Genomic DNA, 20,373 nt, shown 5'->3' with positions numbered 1-20,373 from the left:
TTTGCTTCAATAGTGAGGGAGAAAAAGGGAGGAAAAGGGCTTTTGATATTTGTTTATTTAATCTGCAAAATGTTTCAGTGTGGCATGCTCCTTTTCAGCATCCCAGATCATCTGCCATCCATCCCCAAAGTTTCAGGCTCCTGCCCAACCAGGAACCTGGGGAGATCTCCTCAGAGGAACATGTCTGGGAGCCTATGGTAAACCCAAGCCAAACTGGGGACCTGGAAGAACTTCCTTTAGCAGGGGTGGGGAACCTTTTTCAGTTCGAGGGCCACATCCTCTCATGGTCAACCTTTCCAGGGGCTGCATACTAGTGGTGGATACGACAAAAGTGAGTGTGCTCAGATTAGGGATGGGAGAGAAATTAGATTCAGTTCGCATTTCAAGCTGAATCTATCAAATTCACACTTTCTGGAACAATAAGAGAACCAAAACACAGACATCCTTCAAAATTCACACTTATTCAAATTTTGCAATGTAGTTCACCAACGAAACAATGTTGCACTTTTTCTTTTTAAAAAAGAAAAATCTCTGTTCAAAATCAATCATGGAAAACGCAACATAAACATCCGATCTGCAACAAAAGAGAATAAGCAAATTAATGGAAAATTTGGTACCAAATCCCAATTGGGCGGAATTCTAGCACATTCCTAGTGTGTACATGCACATATAAATGAATACCCAAAGCTTGAGTTCCAAGTATCTTCCACATTAAGACAGGGCTAAGGGAACCTTGGCGAGAGCCAGTGTGGCATAGTGGTTAAGGTGTTGGACTACGACCTGGGAGACCAGGGTTTGAATCCCCACATAGCCATGAAGCTCAGTGGGTAACCTTGGGCCATTCACTGCCTCTCAGCCTCATGAAAACTCTATTCATAGGGTCGCCATAGGTCAGAATCGACTTGAAGGCAGTACATACATACATAAGGGAACCTTTGGCCCAGGGACCAAATGGAGTCCTCCGGCCGTCTCTATCTGGTTCTCGGGACTATCCCAAGGCCACGCCCTCTCCCCAGGTCATATCTCTGATTGGTCCTGCTTTGCACCCAAAGTGAGTGTTTTTGCCTGGGTGAAGTACGTCCTTGAACTCTGCTAATGCTTTTGCTTTGGCTGGACAGAGGATATAGAGGGCTGTATGAGTAAACGTTTGTTGCTCCACGCACTTTGCAACAGATGAGGAATAGAAATTTTGGGTCTCTGTACAAATAGATCTGGAGGGAACTTAGCAGTTGGAGCCATTTGAACTTGATTTGGTTAGGGAAAATAGCTGCTATTAAGATGTCTATTCTCCCAAAATTCCTTTCCTGTATCTATTTCAAACCTTGCCTGTACATATTCCCAAGGAAAACTTATCCAAATGGCAACATTCACAAAATGTTTACAAAAATGCATATGTTAGAGGAAAGTGAATAAAATGAAAGCAAGATTAGCTGAGCTTCAAGCTCCTTCAAGAAATCCCTCCCGCCAGTTCTAAAGTGAGGGAGTCTACCACCTGCTTCCAGCCATGGATTCGATTGGCCCATTGTTGTCCCATGAAGAAAAAATGGATTGAATGCTTCCTTTCCACGAGTCCTTGTCTAATGCGTAACTATCATCTATTTATGAGCTCTGTGCAATAGTAACAATTCTGGTCCTGTTCCATGTGGGATGCATCATCTTCTCCCCCAAAGACCATTTCTCTATATCCATCTGGATTATAAACAACCAAATAATGCATTTGAATCCCTGTGGGTGACCTTGGCCTATGCCATTTGGGAACGGCACTTTTTACAGTCAGAACACATTTTAAAAGATGATGGAACCGTGACAAGAATTAGAAACATCCTTGATGGAAGAGGCTTCAGTTCTCCTTGATGTACAGATGGGGGAGAAATTTGATTCAGTTTGCATTTAAAGGCGAACCTACCAAATTCACACTTTCTGAAATAATACACCAGCCAAAACAGAGCCATCCTTCACAATTTACACACCTTCAAATTTTGCAATGCAGTTCTCCAACCAAGTAATGTGCATAAAATGCATATTGTATTGTGCATAAAATGCAGATAGTAGTGAAAATAACATGCAAAAATGCATTATATTAGGGAAAATTGCTTTGCAGAATTCTGTAAGGGAAAACCGGATACAAAAATGTGTTTTTAGTAGAAATTCACACTAAAATGCTAAAGAATTTTCATGAGGATTTTTTTAAATCGCTACTTACTGCAGAAATCTGGAGAACTGAATTTAAGATTGGAAAAAGGAGAAATGGAGAGAATCAAAACTGACCGTTCCATCCATGCGAGCTTAAGAAGGAAGCTCTACATTCACATACTGTGTATTTCTGTGTATCTATTTGCTGGGGCCATAGAACACTGGACGTTGTCTTATACTGACTCAGCCTATTGGTCCATCTAGCTCAGTGTAGGCTGTAGTGCAAGAGCAGGGCAAGGGAAGAACATCTCCCAGCCCTACCGACTTGCTGGGGATTGAACCTGGGACTTCCTTCATGCAAAGCAGGTGCTCTACCGCTGAGCTACAGCCCTTCCCAATATTGACTATGCTTCGGGAATTGGGATGCAGTTCTAAGCTGAAATAATATGCCAAAATGCATTTTGAAAGACGCATTTTAGAGTAAACTACATGTAGAAATTCAATACGTGGCAATAAAAAATGCATGTAAATGTGCATTTTGTGATGAAATACAGATTTCAGCTTTTTGTTTTGGTTTTTTAAAAAAGACAAACTGATGCCAAAAGGCAAGGGATAAATGTTTTGAATCAGCCTGCCCCAATCTGGTGCCCTCCAGATGTTTTAGGCTACAATTCCCATCAGTCCAAGTCAGCACGGCCGGAGGGCATTAGATTGAAGAAGCCTGCTTTCAATAAATGATTGTAAGTAAATAAGGAATAAGTTATTAGATAAGTAAGTCATAATGGTTGTCAACAGCTGGGGATGGGAAGGGGCTGCATTCCAGCACTGTCCTTACCAGGGCCGGCACCAGGCATTACTGGGCCCTTGGGCACCAGCGTGCCCGGCCGCATGGCTCCTGCCTATCCCACTTCTCTCCTGTCTCTTACTGCTGTATGTGCATGGCTGCAATCAACCAAGAGGGCAGTGGAGGCTTCTCTAAGGGACTAATGTCCCCGCCACCATTTTGGTTGATGGCACGCATGTGTGGTATGCTACGTGCACACGCATGCCTGCCATCAACCAAGATGGCGGTAGGGGCATCAGCCCCTTAAAGAAGTCTCCACCGCCATCTTGGTTGATGGCAGTCTTGTGTGCACAGTGCACACAGCACGCACAGCGCGCAGCAGCAGCAGAAGACAGGAGAGAGAGATAGGTGGAGCGAGTGAATGGCCTAGAAGCTGCCTCCCTGCGATCCATGGCAGGAATTCTGCTGTAGATCATGGCAGGGGAGCATTACTCTCCCACTTGTACGAGGCGCCTTTCAAGGCCTGACCTGGCCACCCTTTGGTGCCGGACCTGGTCTTTACTGTGCTGTTTCCTTTCAAAATCCTTTTGAAATTGTCTTCTATCTAAGCTAAATAAATAAGTACATTTCATTCAGTCTTTCCTCACACATCCCTTTTTGTCTCCCCCCCCCTTTTTGTTTCCATTTGGAGCACATTATGGACACTTGGCCACCTTCAAGATTCTACAGTCACAGTTTTGCAGTCTTTTGAAATAAGATTGGATGCTCTTCATTGCACTTCAGTGCTGTCCACTTAACACTACTGCACTTTGGACGACATCAACAAGTTTTCCTGATGATTAACTAATTCCTCTTAAGGAGATGTGACTGTCAACTGAAGGAACCTCAGAACACAATGCTATATATTTAAATTGGTTTGATGGACATAGCTCTCCTCTAGGAATTCTGGGTAGTGTCATCAGACTGTCAGCATTTTTTTTAAAGTGCCAATCTGGGAATGGAGAATCTGTGTCTCTTCAGATTGCATCAAGCCTGACCATTGGCCATGCTTGCTGGGGGGCTGATGGAGTCCTCTGCCACCTGGAGAGTCACAGATTCCCTATCTCTGCCACAGTCTACACAGAACTAGTCTTGAAGTCCTTGTTTAGAACAGTTAAACTGATTTGCAACTATGCATGTAAGGCTCTGTCAATTTTGGTTCTTTCCATTTTTTCCAATATTAAATTCAGTTCTCCACACTTCTGAAACAATTTGCAATTTAAAAAAAAAATCCCATAAAAATTCTTCAGCATTTTAGTGCAAATTCCTCCCAATAAACACAATTGTTTATGCACTTTTGATTGATGTAAACATTTTTGCAAGCAATTTCTCCTAATATAATGTACTTTTGTTATTTTCACAAATACATTCATCTTATGTACACTTTCCCCTAATAGATGCATTTTTGTAAACATTGGTTGGAGAACTACATTGTAAAATTGGGAGAACTGCAAATTTTGAAAGATGGCTGTGATTCAGTTCTTATATTATTTCAGGATCCGCAAATTTGATAGACTTGGCTTTAAATGTGAACTGAATCAAATTTTCCCCCATTCCTATTTGCAACTGGTTTAAATTTGTAGTATATGTATCTGGCTGGTTGCTGTACACATATTATAACACATACACACACGTACATAAAACACCAGCTTTCATTGCTCTGTTACACTATTGATTCAGGTCCCTAGTGAATTCAATTGGCCAGAGGCTACTAAGGGTTAATATGCTGCCACAGAGTTGAAATAGGAGCTAGTGGGAAGTCTTTTGCGCATGTATGTGTGGTATGCCAATGGACATGTGACAGCTCTGCTTTCCTCTCTCGCTCTCTCGACACAGCAAAACCGCCGGCTTTTACCCACAGAAATTCCAATCAAGGTATTTTCCAGAGCAGGGGAGTTGGAACCAGGCCAGCAAGCAGGAACAGGGTGACAGCCAAGATTCTTGAGTGTCCTGAGCTTGGAATACAGTTTGGAGAGGAGGAACACATGGCTTCATGGTTGGACCCTGACCTGAGAGACCAGGGCTCGAATCCCCACCCAGCTGTTAAGCTCACTGGGTGACCTTGGGCCAGTCACTGCCTCACACTGCCTTAAATAACCTTCCTCACAGGGTTGTTGTGAGGATAAAAATGGAGAGGGGGGAACTATGTATGCCTCCTTGAGCTCCTTGGAGGAAAGGTGAGAAATAAATAAATAAATAAATAAATAAATAAATGTGAAGAATTAAAGTTTGTATAGTGTGGATCTGCCCCCATTCATTGTAACCTATAGATATTGTCTTTAGATTGTGCGCAGAGTACACCACTGAGAGTTTTTAAAAAACATTAAGCATTTTACAAATGCTTTTAAATAAACAAACGGGGGGTTGGGAGCTTCAGGTCTGGAAGCTGAAAGTGGTCTGATTCTGGCCCTCGGAATTCTCTCCAGGCCACACCCCTTACCAGCCCAGCTTTGCACCAAGCGTTTTTGCCCTGGCCGGGATGTGCCTTTGAACTCTGATTAATGCCTCTTGTCTGCCAAGAAGGATAGAGACAGGTCTGTGAGTGTGTGTAGAAACTGGTGCACATATGACATTTAGATTTGTTGCTCCATTGGCTTTTATCTCCCCCACCCACCCACCCACCCACCCCAGAGTTTGGAAGGTTGTCCAGAAGGGGATGTAGCCCTTGGGCTGAAAAAGGTTCCCCATCAATGACAGTAACTGTCAAAAGTGAATTATGGGAACTGAGAGAATAGGAATCCTGATTTACCTCTTCACTCTCCTCCTCTAGTTCCTGAAACCGGTCCAGTATGGACACTGGACATTATCTGCAGAGGATCGGGTACCGGGGCCCCACCCAGCCTTCCCTGGAGACCTTGTGCCATCTCCACCGTTGCCACCTCCTCTCTGTGCCCTTTGAGAGCCTCGGCATCCATTGCAAGGAGCTCATTGTCCTGGACTTGCCCCTTCTCTACGACAAGATCATCCGGCGCCATTGGGGAGGCTTCTGTTTCGAGCTGAACGGCCTTTTCCTGTGGCTACTGCAGGTGTTAGGATTTGATGCCAAAGCTGTGGCTGGGCGTGTCAGAACCGTTTCACGGGGTGTTATGGTCCCCCGTTGGACCACATGGTGATTTTGGTGCAGCTGGATGGGCAACGGCTGCTCTGTGATGTTGGCTTTGGTGAAGGTTTTATGGAGCCGTTAGAATTGAAGCTCGCAACGGAGCAAGTCCAGGAAGGGGGTATTTTTTGGCTGGACCTGACAGGGGAAATCTGGGTGCTGGAGCGCCGGGAAATCTCTGGGAGGGAGGGGAGACCCTTATATCAATTCACCCTAGAGGAGAAGAAACTGGACGATTTCACCAGCGTGTGCCTCTACCACCAGACTTCACCCAGTTCCATCTTCACGTGCAAATCTTTCTGCTCCCTGCACAAAGAAAATGGCGGGCGCCTCACTTACATGGGTTGGCGTCTCATTTCCACAATGGGAGAGAAGCGTACAGAGACTGCCCTGCAGACCTCTGAGATCCCAGCAGTACTCCACGAGAAATTCGGGATCAAACTGGGCAGGGACTTTGAGCCAAAGGATGAAGAAATTCTGCCACCTCTTGAGGAAGAGTAACGTGGGATGAGGGAAACTACTCCCCAAATTTGATAGTTTAGAAGCTGGTTCATGTATAACTTCTCAGGATGCAGCTCCTAGCCATTAGCTGAACTGCTGTGATGTCATGGAACTATTACAAATATTCTAACCTCTGAAGGGAAGTACTTCAGGCGGTCCAGTCCTGCACCAGTCGGATGGGCTAGAGACTGCTTTGGCTGCTCATACATGGGCCAGCCCATTGTTTCTGATAAATTTTCCCCACCCCCAGTAAAAGAAGAGTACTTCCCCCAAATTTTCATTACCAACTGACTGTCCATGCCTTATTTTGCAACAGGCAACACTCAGCGCTCAGAGGCGACTGCTACAGACAGGAGAGGAATGTTTTTTGTTTAACTAGGTTATCTTCAAATGCTCCTCTCTCATATCCTGTCCACCTTTATGAGCTGCAGCAAAAGGCCGGACCAAGCCACTCAGTGGCACCAGCTGTGACCACTAGGCCAGCATTATAGCACTATAGAAAAACTGCAGAGAAGGCATGTATGGAAGAATGATGAATCTATCGATAGCCTTGGTACTGAAATTTGTGGCACTGAAGGATTGGGGAATACGAACACCAGGATCAGCGGAAAGGCCAGCAGCCTGAAGGAGAACCTAGCCCTGCCTTGAAAAGTTACAAGGAACTTGAGACTAAGAACCTGTGTCTGAGTTATTTCCTCCCCAATCAATTTTCCTTTTGAATCATGTCTCTTTAGTTTGTCTGTTTTTAGTGATTTATTTATAAGCAGCTCTGAGAGCCTTTTCTTTTAACTGAAAAATAGGGGGGAATTAAATAAATAAAATAACACACTAAAAAAAAACACAAGTGAAGGATTTGTGACGTTTGCAGTGGGGATTTTTGGATGTTGATCCAACCAGAATAAAAACAAATCCTCAAACACCATTACTTAAGTTCATGCAGAATTGTTTTACTCCTTAATGACGTAATCTGGTAGACCTGTTATGAACAGCCTCTCTCAAGGCTCTAAAATTAGGGACTTGAACAGGAGCTGGTATGTGTGTTATAAATATGGTGGAGAAATTAGACTCGTTTCACATTTAAAGGCGAATCTACCTAATTTGCACTCCCTGAAACAATTGGGACTTCTCTGCATTTTAGAATGCAGTTCTCAAGCCTACTAATGTGTACAAAAATGCATATAAAGTATACATAACATTGCATGTATTAGTAAAAATAACCCGCATACAAAAATACACTATATTAGGGGAAACTACCTACAGATATGTGTGTATTAAAAGAAATTTGCACTAAAATGCTGCAAAATTTTCATAAGGACTTCTTTTTTTAAGTGAATTTGCAGACTGATGGCAAAATATAGTAGACTTAATTTAAGATTGGAAAAATGAGAAATGAAGAGAACTCAGTTTGACAGCTTGGCCCATGTTTGTTGTTGTTACGTGCCTCCAAGTCGACAAGGGCTTATGGCGACCCGATGAATCAGTGACCTCCAAGAGCATGTGCTAGGCATCAAATAACACAATTAAAATGCAGTGTATTTTAAAAAAGAAAAAACATACTAACAAACTAACAAAATTACTTTGCATGTCCTATCTCTTTCAGGGTGTGTGTGGGGATGTCTCACCCTCAAAAACCATGTGGCCAGTCCTGGTTTCATGCCCAGAGGGGCTTCACTCAGACCTAGGGTTGCCAGGCTCAGGGCCTGAGACTGATCCTGTATCTTTAGGAGAAGAGATAGTCAGCCAAGTGCAGGTGTTCTTGCAACACTGTAATGGGAAAAACCACAAGATGGAATTCTCCCTCCCTCCTGCACAACTTTTAAAGATACAGAAGACCTCTTGGAGGCTGGGCCTGGCAACAAAGAGCTCTTCTGTATCTTTAAAAGTTGTGCAGGGGGAAGGGAGAATTCCACCTTGTGGTTTTTCCCATTACAGTGTTGCAAGAAAACCTGCACTTGACTGAATTTTCTCTGCCCTTAAAGATACAGTCATTCTCAGGCCCAGAACCTGGCAACCCTACTCAGACCAAATGATGCTTCTGGACATGAAGTCCAATTGAGGAGTATGACTAACAGCAGCCTCCTCTGGGTGCTTCTTTGTTAATGGCTTACAAAAATCAGTTCTAAGGCAGCCCCTGTCCTCAGGCTCACCATCTAAAAAGACACGACACATTAGGAAAAAGGAATGTGGAGGGGGGAAGGGAGGAGGCAAGCTCGAGCAGAAGTTCTTCAAGTTACAGGTGATGTCAGTGGCGGTTCTGGTTGCCTTGCCCTTGGTAAAGAGCAGTCCCTCCCCAGAAACATTCTTTCCAACCCCCACCCCAGATCAGTTGCTAGAGCAGAGCAGGGACCTCGGGACAGGAAGACAGGGCGGCTTTCTCCGCACAGATCTCCCCTCAGACAGACAGCTGATCTGAATGCAGTCGGGGTCCTCACAGGAGAGGGCTTGAAGGAGTCACCCCCCTCTTCTGTTGCCGGTCAGTAGTGATTCTGGCTCGCTTGCCGTCCTTAGAAGCACTCACCCCCCACGCACTAATTTATTATATTTATATCCCACCTTTCCTTGAAGGAGCACAATGACCCTGCGAGGTTGGCAAGGCTCAGAGATCCATGACTGAATGAGTGGGGATTCGAACTTGGGCCTCCTCAGTTCTAATCCAAAACTGACCATTTCACCACAACGGCCATTTTCTGCATTCTGTGTATAGATTGCAACATACCCTCTTAGGCATTCCAAGATGGAGTTCGGGGTTCAAATAGAAGCTGAGAGATTTGGCCCGTTTGTCCAGTTAGCCGCAGACTCGCAGGTCCCCAGCACATGCCTCAAAGTCTCTGTATGGCCATTTTAAGTTGGGAGGCGGAGGGGTTCAGTTCAGAGGAGTTCTGTGCATCAGCTTTCAGACTTTCAAGGAACTGTAGGTAAAAGGACTGCTCATCAGAGTCACAACTGACTCTGCAAAACTCCGATAGCAATACTAGCATATGAACAAAGCAGATAAGGAGACCCACCTTATTCTCAAGAAAACTGCATGGGTGGGTGGAGAGATGTGGGGATCCTGCAGCCAATCCATGGGGATTTGTCACAAGCTGGCTGGTTGGGGGGGGTAATGAATATTGTGTAGGAGAGAAATGTTGAGCCCCCTTCGGGTTTAGGCTTAGGGAGGCGGGGCCAGTTGAAAGGGGAGGAGCCAACACTGAGACATAAACAAGCTTTTTTGACTTGTATGAACCCAGAATTTCTACGGTGTGGAACGTGGCAGGTGTCACAGCTGTGAGCATTGGGAATGGAGGGGAGGAGAATGGAATCTGGAAAATAATCAGGAATGGAGGGGCTGGTATACTATGAATAATTGTTAAACTAGGGTTGGGGCTAGGACTGCACAGGGTTTGCCACTTTTATTTTCTAGCAGTTTTCCCCCCTAACAGTCACATGCCAGGCAGACATTCAACAAGTGAAGGTTTTTTTCCCATCATTGTGTCTCCAAACGCTGCCCCTGTTTAATTTCTCTTTGGCGTTAGAGGCACACAGGAGTGGTTTTCTTTGGGAAGATGATAGTCCTCACTTTACTGGCAAAACCACTGACCTGCTGTGTCAGACACGATTTTAGGAAGGTGCATCGCTCAGGAGCGGAGTACCTGCTTTGAATGAAGAAGGTCCAAGGTTCACTCCCCAACATCTCCAGGTAGGGCTGGGAATGTTCTCTGTATGAAACCCTGGAGAGCCTCTGCCAGTCAGTGTAGACAGTACTGAGCTAGATGGACCAACTGTCTGACTCAGTATGAGGGAGTTTTTTCTGTTTCTAACATGGAATGGGAGTTTTTTTCCCTCGAAGGAAAATTGAAGTGTGAAGGTCAGAGATTTGAGGGGAGGAGTTCTCAGGATTGTGGCTGGGTAAGGAAAGTTACATCTCCCTTCTGTGTTGAGGTCCTCATGAAAATGGGGAGGGAGCTGCTATTTCATTTTTAAAAATCCTAATCGGGCTGTTAAGGTAATGTCTGATTTGGCAAAGAGTTTCTTGATTTAAACGTGGGTTTCTTGGGTTTCATACAGGTGATGAATTTGCTAAGAATAAGAGAGAGAGAGAGAGAGAGAGAGAGAGAGAGAGAATAGGTAGCAGTCTAAAGGACTGTAGCTCAGTGATAGAGCTTTGCATCTGCTTTGCCTGCAGAAGGTTCCTGGTTCAATCCCCAGCATCTCCAGGTGAGACTGGGAATGTCCCCTGCCTGAAAGCCTGGAGAGCTGCTGCCAGCCAGTGTATGCAATACTGAGCTAGATGGACCAATGGTCTGACTCTGTATAAAGCAACTTCCTCCGTTCCTAGAGTTGGGATGGATGAAACTGTGTGTGTGCGAGAGAGAGACAGAGAGATTCTGTAAAAATGAGGTTGCCTCCTTTCTTATTTTCCATCTCTGTTTCCCCTCATCTGCCCATAAAGGCCTTGTCAGCAATGGTTCTGCATAAGGAAGTTCCCAAAGTCCACGTTTTCAGCACGAGGGCCGGAGATGTGATTGTCCGCCCTGACCTGAACTGTTCCCTACTCCTCTCCAATTTACCAGCCTCGCCCTGCGCTTAGCTCTGGCCTTTGCACCCTTCCCTATGGAATGGTGAACACTATTTCAGCTCCCGTTGGCACAACTCTGTCTACGTCATCAGGGACAACAAACTCCTGGAAACCCAGGACCTGTGTACAGAGCCTAGAGGACAGGCCCGTCGCCTGCAGCCCAGCTGCTGCACCGGGCAACATTACTTTATTGTTGCCGGTGGCTCCTTTGGCATTATTCTGAGCCCGGGCACCGTGACGGCAGTGAGGGACTTGACCACAGGGGAGCCAGATCCAGATGTGGACCCAGGACACCATCAATGGTCCAACGAGAAAATGAGAAGCCAACGCAGTTACCTCTATTGGCAGCGGTGGGATAACTTCAGTGGAGAACTCTTTCCACCCCAGCGTTCTCAGTTTCTTGCTGGGAGGCCTTGGCCTCGCCAAGGGGCCTGCATTCGGGGCCTGGGAGCTGCTGAAGACTCTCCACAACTACTCCAACGTCCCCATCACCAAGCTACAGGGAGTCTTCCGGAAAGTGGGCTGCGCCAGAGACAAGCTGGCTGACGTTGGGTGCGGCTGGATGGTGGCATCCCTGCCCGATTCTCCAGAGGTGGGCTCTGTTGCCATGGCGCTAGCCAAGGTCCAGTTTGCGTTACCAAGCCAATACGGGGGAGTGGGCCTAAACACAGAGCAGGAGGAATGGAGAGACACCCGTGAGAAGGAGGAGACCCTGCAACTCACGTGTCAGCCTGAAGAAGTTGCCTACGTGTGGCAGTATCGGCTAGGCCTAGGGAAAGAGGCCATCTTATTTTGCAGGGAAATTGAGGTCACTCACAGCTGTGACCCGCCCTCTGAGAACCCTCTGCCTTCTTCATCCTGAAAATCAACCTGCTCTCAGGGGAACCTCAACGTATTTCTGTACACCGCTTGGGTATTCTTGAAATTCAGATTCTGAAACAAATAAACTCAATAAATCAGAGGCGGGGAACCTGTGGCCTTCCAGATGTTGGTCTCCAACTGCCATCAGCCTCAGCCAGCATGACCAATAGTCAGGGCTGATGGGAGTCACAATCCAGCAACATCTGGAGGGCAACAGATTCCTCATCCCTAATATAAAATATTTCTTGGGGAGTGTGTGTGTTTGCATTCACAAGAGCTTAATAAACTGCTTAAACACACTTTTTATTCTTGATTGAACCAAGGACTTGCCAAATCTCACCATGAGATGAGAATCCATTCTAATGCATCTGTGGTTAATTATTTTGATAAATGGATTCCCCACCCCTCTGGCCTCCATGCAGTGGTGTAGAGTAGAATTTCCTAAAGTGGCAAATAATGCCCCCTCCCGTGGCCAATGGGACTGTGCAATGGGACCTAGGGGTCAAAAGGAGATCAAAAATGGCCTTGGGGTAGAAAAGAAGATCACGAGGTATAGTGAGAAAAAATTAATTACAAACTATAAGCCTCAGCAATAAAGAGCATGGGCATGTACAGAGTACACCTCCCTTGCCATTGCAGAATCTCTATATTCAATAAAATGATTCCACAATGCAACAGTATTATCGTTTACATTTTATGATTCCTGGTGTTAGGTCCAAACCCAACAACAGAGCTGTCTCTGCCTACCCCAGCTCACATCCACCTGGGAGGGGTGCGGGAGTTAAATGCAAAATGCCCACTACCAGAGATCAATTGACAAGACGACACAAATTTCCTTTGCAAAGGGGTCCCAAATACTTACAGCTCAAAGCCTTCAGAAAATGGGAACCCCGTTTATTGGTAATCAAAGACTTTATAGCTTTCCCCGTTGGTTACAATATTGGGGATCAACGTCATCTCATTAAACAATAACTATCCCATAGTCTAGAAAGCTGTGTCAAAATGAGGGAAAAGGGGTGCATGGAAGGAACATTGGATGGAGACATTTAATTCCGGGCTAGCATGATTCACATGCCCTTGAGATAAGCGCTTTGCAAGCGAGAACAAAGAATGACTGTGGTGAGGCACCGTTTGCAACCGGGTGCCCTCAAGAGAAGCGCTAGCCTTGATAGGGCTATTCTACATTTCAAGAGATATGTCAAAGTTTCTTTAGGGCACTAGGGGATGTAATTATCAATTAAGCTTACTTTGCAACTATATGTGTGAAGCATTTAGAACGGGATGACAGGTCAAGGGATGTTTCCAGCAAACTGGCTTTTATTCATGGAGCTGCTGGAGTGTAAAAAAAAAGGTCAGTTCACCAGGGAATAAACTGAGATGAATTTAATCAGAATAACTTTGTTTTTCTGCCTAACAATCCATTTTATCAGCCCTCAGAGAATTCCTATTCTCTTGAGGAGCTGCATTTCCGTATCTTGCTTTACAGTAGGGCCTCAGTGCCATTTCAACAAAATTAGTCTGCTGTCTTCTAGGAACAGAGGAAATCACTTTTTGGAGGCAAGATGAGGCAAGTTGGATCAGGTTTGGAATACATTGCAGGCAACAACAAACAGCTATTAAAAGAGCGGTAACTAAAACAAGATAGAACATGATTTTATGCCAATCAGGCCATCCAGAATACCATTCGGAGACACCAGAGAAGAGGGAGAAATTTCCAATGCGTTCTACATCACGATATATTTTCCCAATGTCATTAATGTGTTTAATAACATCAGCCTTACTGTCTGTGATCTGGGTACAACATTCGCTCCCCATTAACGAGCAGACCCCCCCCCGGGAGCTTAATAAAAAATCCAAGGCTAACCGATTTTGTAAAATTACAGTTCTAATTTGTCCCTGCTCGTTGGTAAGGTCTGAGAAAGAAATGACTGAGTCGTTCATAAACCGTTCAAAAGCCTGAGAGAGTTCTACTAACTCTTGGTATGTTTTAGCTGCCCCGTACTGTGGAAGTACCCCTCTTAGTACTGCTTCCCCCATTCCTCTCTTATTCCGGCATCTTAAAACCGGTAATGAGAGTGAGACCCTCAGTCCGGGAACAACCCTTCCCAGCGCGCAAGTCCAAACGCCCGCTGTGGGAAGTTTTCTTACCGCTGAGTGCCCACAGAGCCACCAAAGTCCGGTTGGAGTTAAGTGATCCAGTAAGTCTGCTAAAAACGGAGCCAAGTGGTGTTCTGAAAACGTAAGCTTCAATAGGTGCTGCCAAATAGTCAACCATGCAATATCCTTTGTCGTGTGGGTTCCGTTTACGAAATTCCAATTACCCTTAGTTGTTGGGGAAATTATGGTTTCACACAACATTCCTCCCGTGACTTTCCTTCCGCTGCTTACGCAAACTGGGCTGGAGATGGGTCCGCTGATGACCAACCCTCCCTCTATCTCTTGGGAACTGAGGTGTGAAGCCAAGGAGATGTATTCCTCCAATGGCAGAGGGGCCCCTGTTAAGGGGACTCCTGCCTGGCCATGTGGCGGTGTATGTGCGCAGACGTAACAAGTGCCGTTTTTCGGGGCGGTTTCTTCCAACAGGGCCACAAAGGTATTACCGTTCCATCCGTCTCCGAATTTCGTTTCCCTGGATTTCATCAAAGCAGTCAATTTAGTGTTTGTATATACCTTTGTTGGCGCCTGTCGCAAGCCCCCTTGTCTTTTCAATTTGTGTTGGAGCCAGGCATAGCATGAAGGCTCGTCTATACTCACACAAAACTTTAAGTGTCCTGGTTTTCTGGACTGAAAAGAAAGCATGTTACATTCCTTTCTTATAGTTTGTTCATCTACATCGGGGGGGCAACCATAATTTGGCATTGGTCGGTACTTTCTGCATTTCAGAGCCACTCGAGCAGACCATTCTATTTTGACTTGGGTGCAGTGCGTAACCCATTTACCTGTGTAGTTATGTTGTAAAATCACAGACGCTTTGTGGCACCATCGCCCCGCTATTTCTGCTGTAATCGTTCCCTCTTCTATTTGATCAACACTGTATAAAAACGGGTCGGGGCAGTCCCGGGTTTTGGGTATTATTCTCCCAAAATCCACTAACTTTTCGTAATCAACATCAGCACATATCTTGACATCTGGGGGGCAACAGATAGTCGATACTGGGCAAGACATTCTAAAACACATAAATGCGGAAAGCAACGTTCCCAGACATAAGGTGTGTGTAAGTGAGCAAGTCATTTTGTGGCTGTACTGGGCTGGATCGGTTAATCAGTTCTTAATCGATGTCTGCGTCCTGGAAGGGAAAGTGAGCCGCTCGCCACTGTCCTGTTTCTTCATTCCTTTGCAAGCGCAACTTCGGAACCAGGGGAGGCGGAGATGCAGTCGTGACAGCTGGCTTTACATGTGAATGGTGTATCCAGGACTTCCGCCCCTCCAAGAAAACTGCCGCTTGAGTTGATAAAAGGATCTGGTGTGGACCCGAGTAACGTGGCTGTAGGGAGTCCCCTCTCACAAACTTCTTTGCCCAGACGAAGTCTCCTGGCCGGTATGGATGTATCTGATCCTCGAACGGTACAGTTTTGGTATATCTGGCGGTTCTCCACAGCTCCTGCACCTTGTGCTGCAAGGAAAGATACTGGGACACAGTTATATGATCCCCCCCAATAGTGAAGCATCCACACTTGGCAAAGACCCCCCTTTTGATGGGGGTCTTCCGTACATCAATTCAAAGGGGGAGAGCCCCAGAGCTCTTGTGGGGCGCGTGCGGAGATGATACAATACAATAGGGAGTACCTGAGGCCACTTTAACCCGGTTTCCTGTGTATACTTAGCCAATGCCGTTTTAATTTCCAGGTTCTGTCTTTCCGTGGCCCCGGAAGATTGCGGATGATACACAGTGTGGAACAGGTGTTTTATGTCCAGTCCTTCCTCTATTTTCGCTAAAATCTTGCTGGGAAAGTGTGTTCCTCGGTCTGAATCTATTACTTCCGGCACTCCAAACCGGGGGATGATTTCTCGCAACAAGATTCGGGCCACTGTTGTGGCTGTGGCATTTGCAGTGGGGTACGCCTCGATCCATGCCGTGAGGGGACAAATGAGAACCAGCAGATGCTTCTTTCCTCCTACTTTAGGGAGGTCCACAAAGTCAATTTGAATGTGCAAGAATGGTGCCGCCGGCGTCGGTCTACCCCCTTGAGCGGCCCTACTTGGAACTGCGGGACCGTTTGCCTGGCAAGTGTGGCATGCTTTCGCTATTGCCGTACATACCGGGTGAATGCCTGGGGCGTACCAGGAGCGGGTGATCGTGTCTGCCAGGGCGTGGGTCCCATAATGGCCCCCGCGGTCGTGGAACCATTTTGTCGTGGCTTGGTATAGGGATCTAGGTAAGCATGCCCGTCCATCCGGCATGGTCCACAACTGTTGTTTTAGCGTGGCCCCTAGATCTGTCCATCGCTTGATTTCCTGTGGAGGCACTGAAACAGTTATGGGAGGAACAAAGGCAGCTGTTACTAGGGCCAGTGTGGGCCAAGTCAATGGGAGAAGCGCGGCTTGCCTAGCCGTTCGATCTCCCAAAGCATTCCCCAATGTAACTGGGTCCTGTTCCTTGGTGTGTGCTTTGCAGTGTACGACAGCCAATTGTAGGGGTTCAAGGATCGTTTGTAACAACTTTTGCACTAATTCTAGATGTTGAATAGGTTTTCCTCCCGCAGTAGTGAACCCTCTATATTTCCATAAGTGTATATGACAGTGAATCACCCCGAAAGCGTACCTGCTATCTGTGTGGATTGTCACCTTCCTTCCAGCCGCTAGCTGACAGGCTCGGGCTAAAGCATAAATCTCAGCTGCTTGTGCGCCCCATCTGTCCGGGAGTGCAGTTGCCTCCAACACTTTCTGCTGAGTTGTTATTGCAAACCCTGTATATCTTACCCCATCCTGGTAGTAAGAGCTTCCATCAGTGAATAAAACAAGGTTCGAACCCGGTATTGGTTCATCTGAGAGATCCGGTCGTATTTGCAAGGTGGTTTGCAATACTTGTAGGCAGTCATGGTCTGGAAGAACGGGGGGAAGGTCTGGTAACAAGGTGGCTGGATTCAGTGACCCACAACGCTCAAATCTCACGTTTGGATCTTCTAGCAGCTCCACTTCCAACTGCTGCTGCCGTTGTGCTGAAAAGACCTGCGTGGTGCCCTTTCGCAGTAGGGCAGAAAGGGCATGGGATGTCCAGACAGTTGTGAGATGACCGAGGGTCAGTCCTTTCACCTTAGTTAACAATAAAGCGGCTGCTGTCAATGTGCATGTGCAAGTTGGTGTGCCCCGTGCAACATTGTCTATTTGTTGTGAATAGAATGCCACCGGAAAATGATTAGGGCCATATAACTGAGTCAAAACTCCACTGGCAACCCCCCCCGTTCACAGACAAACAGATGGAATGGCTTACTGTAATTTGGGGGTTTTAAGGACATGGAGGTGGCCACACTTTCTTTTAATAGTTCAAAGGCTTTCTCATTGTCCCGGCTCCACTGTATTTCATCTGGAGCTTTATTTGCAGTAAGTGAGTGTAGAGGTTTGCTTAGCTCCCCACAGGAGGGCAGCCATGGTCTGCACAATCCAATCAGTCCCAAAAACCCTCTTAGCTGTCTCTTGTTTTGAGGCAGTGGGCAGCTCAGTATTGCGGCGACCCTACTAGGGTCCATTTGTCATCCGTCCGGAGTTAAAATAAAGCCCAGATATTTAACCTGTTCTGATAGCCACTGTATTTTTTTCGGGTCTATTTTGTGACCCCTAGAATATAAATACAACAGAAAAGCCTTACCGTCTTGCCACAGCGCCCCCTGGTGTTCATTCGCGATTAAAATGTCATCCACATACAAAACCAGCATTGAACCCCGTTCTGGGGTGAACCCCTCAAGATCATTCCGTAAGCACTGGCTGAACACCCCAGGAGAATCGCAATAGCCCTGAGGAAGCTTAGCAGTCATGGAATAAGAGGAGAGGTCCTCTTGTGGATAAGGCATTGGTTAAGAAGCAGAAAGCAGAGAGTAGGAATAAACGGACAGTTCTCCCAATGGAGGGCTGTAGAAAGTGGAGTCCCTGAAGGATCGGTATTGGGACCTGTACTTTTCAACTTGTTCATTAATGACCTAGAATTAGGAGTGAGCAGTGAAGTGGCCAAGTTTGCTGACGACACTAAATTGTTCAGGGTTGTTAAAACAAAAAGGGATTGCGAAGAGCTCCAAAAAGATCTCTCCAAACTGAGTGAATGGGCGGAAAAATGGCAAATGCAATTCAATATAAACAAGTGTAAAATTATGCATATTGGAGCAAAAAATCTGAATTTCACATATATGCTCATGGGGTCTGAACTGGCGGTGACCGACCAGGAAAGAGACCTCGGGGTTGTAGTGGACAGCACGATGAAAATGTCGACCCAGTGTGCGGCAGCTGTGAAAAAGGCAAATTCCATGCTAGGGATAATTAGGAAAGGTATTGAAAATAAAACAGCCGATATCATCATGCCGTTGTATAAATCTATGGTGCGGCCGCATTTGGAATACTGTGTACAGTTCTGGTCGCCTCATCTCAAAAAGGATATTGTGGAGTTGGAAAAGGTTCAGAAGAGGGCAACCAGAATGATCAAGGGGATGGAGCGACTCCCTTACGAGGAAAGGTTGCAGCATTTGGGGCTTTTTAGTTTAGAGAAAAGGTGGGTCAGAGGAGACATGATAGAAGTGTATAAAATTATGCATGGCATTGAGAAAGTGGATAGAGAAAAGTTCTTCTCCCTCTCTCATAATACTAGAACTCGTGGACATTCAAAGAAGCTGAATGTTGGAAGATTCAGGACAGACAAAAGGAAGTACTTCTTTACTCAGCGCATAGTTAAACTGTGGTATTTGCTCCCACAAGACGCAGTAATGGCCACCAGCTTGGATGGCTTTAAAAGAAGATTAGACAAATTCATGGAGGACAGGGCTATCAATGGCTACTAGCCGTGATGGCTGTGCTCTGCCACCCTAGTCAGAGGCAGCATGCTTCTGAAAACCAGTTGCCGGAAGCCTCAGGAGGGGAGAGTGTTCTTGCACTCGGGTCCTGCTTGCGGGCTTCCCCCAGGCACCTGGTTGGCCACTGTGAGAACAGGATGCTGGACTAGATGGGCCACTGGCCTGATCCAGCAGGCTCTTCTTATGTTCTTATATGTTCTTAGTAGATCTACACAATATGTTGAAAGCACATCCAACTTGCATTTAAAGCACATGACTTCCCCTAAAGAATCCCTGGAAGGGCAGTTTCCCCCTCACATTTATAGTTCCCACCACCCTTAACAAGCTACAGTTCCCATGATTCTGTGGTGTGATTCATATACTTCAAAAATGTGTTGAATGTGCTTTAAATGAATGGTGTGGATCTGCAATAGGTATGATGTGCATTCATTACTGAGTTGAAAAGAACAATTGTAAAAGATTTCTCTGAAACGGGAAGGCTTGTAGCTCAGTGGTAGGGCATATGCTTTGCATGCAAAGGTCCACAATCCAATCTCTGGAAAAGACTATTGCCTGGAATCCTGGAGAGCCAATGCTAGTCCGTGTCATCAGTACTCAGCTAGATGGCACCAAATGGCCTCAGCAGTATAAGGCAGATTCCTTTGTTCTTAAATATGGAAAGAGGGGCCCAAGGGCTTCAGTGACTCTAAAATTTATTGATGTATTTTAATTAAAACATTTATATACCACTTTATTGTAAAAAAAAATCTTAAAGCAGTTTGCAGAAAGAACTAAAACAAAGATATATTTGGCAAAAACAGTTAAAGACAGGTATTTAAAAATTCAAACTAATAAAACTAACAATGAGTTAAAATAGATAAAGAAAACAATAGCTTCTACATGCCTGGGTAGGCTTGCCTAAACAAAAATATTTTTAGAAGCTGCCAAAAAGTGTACAATGAAGGCACCTGCTAATGTCGATAGGCAGGGAGTTCCAAAGAGTAGGTGCTGCCACACTAAAGGATTGATTTCTTACCAGACCAGAACTGCCAGGATTTTGTTTTAGTTTTGGTTAGGAACCCTGACTGGTTGAGGATGAAACTTTTGCAAAGCAAATTTCCAGTGTTTCAATGAGGCATGATGTACTAGTAATGGAGGACTTCAATTACCCTGATATCTGTTGGGAGACAAATTCTGCCAAACAAGTCCCCACCAAGAAATTCCTGACTTGTGTTGGGAATAACTTTCTCTCACAGAAAGTGGAGGAAGCAACTAGAGGATTGGCTATCCTTGACTTGATTCTAACCACTAGAGATGACTTGATGGATGAAGTGGCAGTTATCGGAACTCTGGGGGAAAGTGACCACGCTATACTTGAGTTCTTGATTTTAAAGGAAGCAAAAGCTGAGAGTAGCCATACACG

General features: G+C 45.7%; 1 protein-coding gene, 1 long non-coding RNA gene and 1 pseudogene across 4 annotated transcripts; 2 read left to right on the top strand and 1 right to left on the bottom strand.

Annotated features, from left to right (window-relative positions):
• Positions 1-442: 442 nt before the first annotated feature.
• LOC133363931 (uncharacterized) lies at positions 443-9,647 on the bottom strand. Of its 3 annotated transcripts, none has more exons than XR_009757796.1 (3): positions 9,563-9,647; positions 9,274-9,466; positions 443-574 (listed from the first exon to the last, which is right to left on the bottom strand). It is a non-coding gene; the product is annotated as an uncharacterized LOC133363931 (long non-coding RNA). The 3 variants fall into 3 exon arrangements; XR_009757795.1 differs by having other exon boundaries at positions 9,274-9,481; positions 9,563-9,632; XR_009757794.1 differs by lacking the exon at positions 9,563-9,647 and having other exon boundaries at positions 9,274-9,555.
• On the top strand, positions 4,747-7,704 carry LOC133387043 (arylamine N-acetyltransferase, pineal gland isozyme NAT-10-like). The gene is given in 3 exon segments (XM_061631035.1): positions 4,747-5,133; positions 5,727-6,019; positions 6,022-7,704. Coding segments are annotated over 2 exon segments (810 nt in total). The 5' UTR covers positions 4,747-5,133; positions 5,727-5,745; the 3' UTR covers positions 6,558-7,704.
• LOC133363926 (uncharacterized) lies at positions 8,870-12,217 on the top strand (annotated as a pseudogene).
• The last annotated feature ends 8,156 nt before the right edge of the window (positions 12,218-20,373 follow it).

Source organism: Rhineura floridana, chromosome 1 (genome assembly GCF_030035675.1).
Source record: "Rhineura floridana isolate rRhiFlo1 chromosome 1, rRhiFlo1.hap2, whole genome shotgun sequence".
Lineage (NCBI taxonomy): Eukaryota > Metazoa > Chordata > Lepidosauria > Squamata > Rhineuridae > Rhineura > Rhineura floridana.
Note: the sequence above shows the minus strand (reverse complement) of the source record. Positions and strands in the feature narration are given on the sequence as shown.